At 35.2% G+C, this 7,411-nt stretch overlaps 1 protein-coding gene across 1 annotated transcript; it reads left to right on the forward strand.

The window, feature by feature from the left end:
- The first annotated feature begins 759 nt into the window (after positions 1-759).
- Positions 760-2,825, forward strand: LOC127260291 (histone H3.3). Its single transcript, XM_051288010.1, has 4 exons — positions 760-860; positions 1,516-1,587; positions 1,801-1,877; positions 2,346-2,825. Exons 2-4 carry the CDS (start codon positions 1,516-1,518, stop codon positions 2,605-2,607), a joined length of 411 nt encoding a protein of 136 aa, XP_051143967.1. The 5' UTR covers positions 760-860; the 3' UTR covers positions 2,608-2,825.
- Positions 2,826-7,411: the final 4,586 nt, after the last annotated feature.

Genomic DNA, 7,411 nt, shown 5'->3' on the forward strand with positions numbered 1-7,411 from the left:
AACACAGTCGTGTTGGCTGCCTGGACGCCCAGTCACCTTCTGAGTCATCCAACACAACCGTGTTCAAGGCAACACGGTCATATGTTTAGTTCCAATCAACCATCTTGAGACTAAAATTGATAAATTTTTATTTGAGTGAGACCAAAATTGATAAAAATTTTGAATGAGACCAAAATTGATAATTATAATATTGAATGAGACCAAAAATATTTTTGCACTTATTATTTTCAATCACAGATATACTTAGGGTGTGTTTGTTTGGGAGTTTGGATTTTGAGTTGAGATTTGAATAGTAAAAGATTTGAATTGAAATAGTGATATGATGTCATATAAATAGGTGTTGATTGATGTGATGTTTTGAATGTAAAATTAATTTTTAATATAATATAAAATATAAAAAATAGGTGTTTGATATGATATTTTTGGGAAAAAAATTAGATGAATAATAGATTTGCAGTAAAATGCCACAAACAAACACACATAGATTTGCAGTAAAATCCCACAAACAAACAAACTAAAAACAAACGCACCCTAATTTAATTAATAGTAATGGAGTTATTATTAAAAATATTAAATCTAAAATCACACTGCTTCCAGAGCTCTTGATCCGTGTCGTGTCTACAATTACATATCTTAACCGTTGATTTAACTGTAGAAACACAACTTAGCCTAATCATCACCGTCCATTTTGATCACGTGGATTGTAATTAATGACCGTCGGATTACCCTGGATCGACGACTCATTCCTCACCCGTTCGGTATATATATACTCATGAACATATGAACATTCAAACTTTACATTCGCATAAGAGAGAGAGAAGAAAGAGAGAGAGAGAGGCGAAGAGCAGCGGAGCGGAGAGGTAAGTTGGTTTTATTTGATTGTTTTATTTGTAGTGTGGTCATTGATTTTACTTGATTGGAAGATGTGTTCTAAATTTTGAGTTATTTGTGTAAATCTGTTTCTAGGGTTTGGTTATGTTTGTTTAATTTGATATTGTGAATTTAGGCGTGCATAGGATTTCGAAATTTTAGGGGTTTGCCGTTTTTCTTTGTCTTTCGATCAGATTTGCAGTTGTAAATGGTATGGATTTGCCGATTTCCTCTAAACAGAAGATATACGCTCGATAATAAGTTTTCTAAATATCGAACAATGATTTCCAACCATTAGGCTGTCTGCTGTTTAATATTATGGTTGTACCGCCGTAGATTGATGCAATTACGGTGTCCATACTTGTAAGAGATTTACAGGAGTTAAAACATGCTATAGGCTTGAATTCGTGAGTTTTGGAGTGCGTTAGACATTTTCACAATTATTGAAGTTTTACATCGAATTTGATCTTGTAAGTTGGAAAAGCATAGGAGATGCCAGAGTTTCTTTGCGTAGACATTATCACAATTATTAAGGTTTTACAACAAATTTGAATTTGTAAGTTGGAAAAGCATATATAAAACTACATCTGAATTCTAGTTGATAATGACAATTTCTTTTGTTTCTGTGCATTGGAATGCCAACAGATGGCCCGTACTAAGCAAACTGCCCGTAAATCCACTGGAGGAAAAGCCCCAAGGAAGCAACTTGCTACCAAGGTCCAACCCTCATTCATATTTGTCTCTCATTTGTTTCGTCAGTATTTCAAATATCTAGTTTTATATAGGAAAAAAAATTGGAAGATGGAAAAATTTTATTTATTGTGAGTAAATCAACTACTTGTGGGGTTTTAGATGATGGAATTATTCTAGTTACAAAAGTCCAGGGGGTGCTAAAGATAAATGGTTATTTCTTGACATGGGTTTAAACAGGCTGCCCGTAAGTCTGCCCCAACCACTGGTGGAGTTAAGAAGCCTCACCGTTATCGCCCTGGTACTGTTGCTCTCCGGTGAGTATGCTTTTTTTTTTTTTTCCACAGTAGACTGCTAGAAGTGTTTGTGATGTTTGTGGGAGAGTCGATGTAATGTATGTGGGGTGTGTATGTATACTACACATTTGCTGTTCCCTTATAATATAAAAGCAAATTTGAAAATGACCAAATTCAAATAATCATTGTAAAGCAAGAACCTGCAGAAAAAATTGTGTTTTGTATTCAGACTGTAAATAATTAGCAATATATTTGAACTCTTGCTGCAATGTAGTTAGTCGTGTAGGGAGATTTCACCATCAGAATTCTATCTTTACCATGAAATTTTGAAAATGATGAGTTTCCCTTGATGTAATTAGCTATCTTCGAGGATTTGCAAATATGTCAGATTGATTTCGTAACACATTTAGGTGTTTGGGTTATTGTTGATGGTTGAGAGAGTTGATGATAGATTTTAACATGTGTTGATTTATATGATTTGTGGTGCAGTGAAATCCGCAAGTATCAGAAGAGTACTGAGCTATTGATCAGGAAGCTTCCGTTCCAAAGGCTTGTTCGTGAAATTGCGCAGGACTTCAAGACTGATTTGCGTTTCCAGAGCCACGCAGTGTTGGCGCTTCAGGAGGCAGCAGAGGCTTATCTGGTGGGACTGTTTGAGGACACCAACCTGTGCGCGATCCATGCCAAGCGTGTTACCATCATGCCCAAAGACATTCAGCTCGCTCGTAGGATCAGGGGTGAGCGTGCCTAATTAATTAAGTACAACAACCTACCTACGTACCTATATATATATATATGTTGAATCAAAATCCTTTTTTGTTGGTGTTTTTAGTGGGTACTTGATCGATCATCTCTATCTATCTGTGTTCTCTTGTTTTGTTGGTCCTAGGTTCTCCTGAATTTATGAAAATAACTTGAAACTTGTAGTAGTATTAATCAATCATATATATTTTGGGGTATTATTTGTGATGATGATGATTATGATTTTGCTAATTACATGTTGAGAATAATTATGTTGTGTGTTATAATTTTGTGGTTTCATTCAACTTTGCAATAAATAAATGCCCTACCTCTGATCTGCTGTTTTTTCTCCTCTCTAATGGAGCAGGCATTTACGAACTTTAAATTCTTCCCTACAACTAGTCTTAAATTCTGTTTTACCAATGCAAATCATGAAACATTATTATTATTATTATTATTATTAACTATCAATAATTGAGGATTCATAGTTGAATTTATAAGGGATGAGTGAGTGATTAGCAAGAAATGTGAGTAAAGTAGAAAGAAGATAATCTGGCTGGCTTGTGTCTGTGCGGAGAAACTCATCCAACAACATACTTATGCTTTGATGGTGAGCAGTTGGGGCGTCGGCACGGTTCGATTATTTGCAAATATGTAAGTATTTGATAACCGAATCGGAATTTGAATCGAAAATATTTGTAGTATTTGTAAATAACTTAAAAACAAATATTAAATATATAGTATTTGCATTGAATCGATTTTGTTCGATTAATAAAAAATTCGATTTGATGGTTCGTTTCGATTTTTTTGTCAACGTGGACGTCAAACTAAAATATAAAAGAATTTTGTTTCTCAGATTGCAGGCCCATATATAAAAGGCTCTTAAATAAAATAAAATTTTCTAACAATGTGACGTAGAATTTGACCCCATTACCACCTCACCTCTTGAATATAAAATCAATTTCTATATCATCAAACAATTTTATAACCATTTACATATATAAAATAAATGTTATATGAAAATAATGTACTTATCTGTCGTTTAAATTTATACTCATTTTTTATTAGATTATAAAAAAATATTCTTGTTTTCTATTTGAGTAAAAAATTATTATACTTCTGTACTTTTATTTACTATAAAAAAATAAAAATTATTATTCGCTTTAATTAAAATTCGTGTTTAATCAAATGAGTTTAATTTTGCATGAAAAAAGAAATATATAACATAAATATATAAATATATAATTAGACATTTATTTCCATTGGATTTTAGGGCAGGTGTCTTTCTTGTCCGGGCCTATAGTAATGTGATGCTCTAAATAATTTTATTTCATAATAATTTTGTTATTATTATTTTAATAAATAATAATTAATTTATTATTATTTGTTTTATTTATCACATCACTTTTTTTATTAATTTTTCAATAAATTTTTTATAATATTCCTATTTATTATGTGTATATATTATATTATTTTATAATAATTAAAAATCGTATCAACGAAAAATAATTTTAATGAAAGACCCAATATATACATAATTGTTATCTCAAAATATATTTATTATTTAAGTTTAATATAAGAGCAACAGCCAATTATCCAACCTAATTATTTGACTTAAGTTTAATATAAGAGAAACAGCCAATTATCCAACATAATTATTTGACCCAAATTTATAAATAAATAAAGGTCCATATATAAGAGAGTAACGCGGTTGGAGGCTCAGGCCCGAGTTCACAAGCTCGCAGAAGCAATATTCTGTTAAAATTATTCTAATTTTGGATAAAGATAATTGGAGGAGTAGTGATACTATATATATATATATATATATATGCTTGATAGTTTAGATTAGAAGAAGAGAAGCTTAGACCATATTTTGATTTCCAATTTTTAATTCAATTTTTTCCTTCTTGCTTTCGCCAGTTTCTCTAGATTATTTCCTCTTTTTTATTTTCTTTTGCTTCCTTTAATTTTTTATCCATCTTTTTATTTATCTTTTTGTCCTTTTTTTTTTCATTTATTTGCAAACACGGTTCCGGATCGTTTTTTCCGAAAGCCAGAGAACTCATCCGATTTTCAGCCGGTTCGACCCGATAAGCCATCGAAAAATATTTTGAACGACAACAGATTGATACGTCCAGTGGAACACGTCGTGTTCCTCTATATCCATGAATTTACAAAGTCAAAATTTAAGCAATCCGACAACTTTTAAAAACAGCCAAGGATCGAATGAAAGGTAGCGGCGAACAATACCCAACAATTCCATGAAACATCCCTATACCACATACAGAAGCATATGCTTTGACGGAGGCTGGTGGGCAAAGTCCGTATGCACCATAGCTTGCTATGCCAGAAAGTTTTTGAATGGAGATACAAGCTGCTTTCCATGATCAAACACTACAATTGACGAAATATTTTTTGGATATATTGGGCTCAACAATACGCAATGAGATGGCATGATAGCACGATGATGAAAAGAGGAAAGGAAAAACTCATATTGGTGCCAACGAATCTGAATTTGTGTAGGTCAAGAAAACGATGTCGGTAGCCGAGGTAGGAATCCACGAAGCGCTCCATTTAGGCCGAGTCACGATATGTTGACAAGAGAGATGTTTCGAGTACACAACAATTCATGCAGAATATTAATGATGTCGGACAACATCCTAAAGAAGTGAATGAAACACCATAAAATAAAGACCAACACGTCCAATGGAGGACAAACCCTCTATTCGTCCCGACATTGTCTCCACACCATTCGACGACCTTTCCAGCAGTTCAAACTAACTGCGTTCCTGTAGGTAATGGCGACTTATCTGTAACATCAGCCTGTTGCAGTGACATCCATGGTACCGCAGCTGCAGTCGATCCATGAGCAGAATTCGGCCGCCAATTGGAACGGATGGATGTATCACCGCATTCAACTTATTTTTCATATGGCACGACATCTCCCTGATATCCCGCTGCCCCTTTTTCATCATACAGAGCTGGGGGCAGACATAATCCTTCAAGTGCGTTTCCATATGGACCATACGGGTATGCACCTCTTTTGACTACAATGGCCGCCCCTATCACATCGCCTCAAGCCGAGATGTTTCCAATGGGTTTCGGTGCACCATCTTTGACTCCGCCGATAGCTGGTACACATGAGATGAATCATACAGTTGGGGGGCAGCCAATAGTCGCCCAACAAGCAACTTAACCACAACCAGCGCCGCCGACGTAGTAACAACTCAAACAACAGCCAAATTCGATGTCAAGAGCCCCTTAAGGGTAACCACGACCTATAATAGAACATCCAAAATCTGGGTAAAAACCAGACATTCCTACCGAACCTCCTCGAGTTGACCATTAAGCCATCACCGAAGCAGTGCGACCATTGAACGGTGATTCGTTACGCATACCTGCTCGACAGAACTATCGACGCCTTTTTCTGATCATATCATGGATGAACACACTTGCTAAAGAATGTGCGTATCCCAGAATTTACATTATTCTATGGCGAGGATTTGCGAACAACAATAAAGTATGTTAGCTGTTTTACTGCAAAATCTAGCGGTGAATTCAAAAATAATGATTGGTTTAAATTACAATTATTCTCTTTATCCTTGACAGGCCCTACTTTCATTTGGTAAACCATGCTACAATCCAATTCGATCCATTCATGGGACGAGTTGGAAAGGGCTTTCCATGAAAGGTTTTATACATCGTCGTCAGATATTACTATTTCAGATCTCATAAGTATGCGACAAAGAAGTGATGAATCCTTATAACAGTTCATCGAATGTTTCAAACGTGCCAAGGAACGTTGTCAAGTGCGGATTCCAGAAGATCAGGTGCTAGGGATCACAATTGATAATATGTTGCCCTATATATGGGAGAAACTTGTGTTGCAAGAATACCATGATCTTCGTCAGTTGACGTCGAAAGCGTTAAAAGTTGAACAGTTACATCACAAAATGCAAGCTGCTTGGCAGCAACGCCTATGTCATGCAACCCAATTCATTCAAGAACAGGACGATGAATCATCCTCCGACAAAGATACCGATGATGTGTCTTGCTGAGTTTACGTAAGGGAAGACGTATACATGCCCCGCCTTGAAAGCTTCTAAGAAAAAAGAAATTACTCCGAAGGGGCATTACACGTTTGACATTTCAAAATCAGAACAAAATTTTGAATATTTATTGAAAAGATAAGCAAATTCGATTAAAAGAGGGACACAAATTTCCGTATAAGGGAGAACTGAAAGGAAATTGTTTTTGAAAGTGGCATGGAGTCTTTGGCCACAAGGTTGGAAATGGTATTGCATTTTGTAATACAGTGCAAAAGGAGATAAAAGAAGGGCAGCTATGTCTTACTGATTGGGCATACATGAAAATACACACCAATTTTTTTCCCGCTCCCATAAATGCAATAGTATTTTATCCCAAGAGGGGGCATCAATCGCATGTGTCGAAAGGAGAAAAATATAAGAAAATTCCGACATTGCACAGACTGTTTATCGAGCATTCAGGGAGGGCCAGTCATCCCAACTATAGAAATCCTACATGGGGACATATTATCACCATTAAATATTGTCACTAAAGTAAGCTTCGATAAAGAAGGAGAAGTTTGGCGAATTTCGTTGGTAGGTCAAGTAGTAATCACTTCACATTCAACTCGAAAAACCCAAATCATTATAGAAGACGGCATCTTGGCTATAAATCAAGCTCCTAAGAAATACCAGCAATTATCTCGATCTCAAAAGAGGCGTAGACAACATCGGCATCAAGCAATAAGTTTAGCTTGCGAACGGAGACCAAAACAAAGTTTCAAAACA

Source organism: Andrographis paniculata, unplaced genomic scaffold (assembly GCF_009805555.1).
Source record: "Andrographis paniculata isolate CXL003 unplaced genomic scaffold, ASM980555v1 Contig61END, whole genome shotgun sequence".
NCBI classification, from domain to species: domain Eukaryota; kingdom Viridiplantae; phylum Streptophyta; class Magnoliopsida; order Lamiales; family Acanthaceae; genus Andrographis; species Andrographis paniculata.

Excerpts from the sequence above, each read along its gene's own strand:
- LOC127260291 (XM_051288010.1), top strand. The coding sequence starts at position 1,516 with ATGGCCCGTACTAAGCAAACTGCCCGTAAATCCACTGGAGGAAAAGCC. Across the intron at positions 1,588-1,800 it reads GGAAGCAACTTGCTACCAAG|GCTGCCCGTAAGTCTGCCCC; the intron begins GTCCAACCCTCA and ends GGGTTTAAACAG. Across the intron at positions 1,878-2,345 it reads CCTGGTACTGTTGCTCTCCG|TGAAATCCGCAAGTATCAGA; the intron begins GTGAGTATGCTT and ends TTTGTGGTGCAG.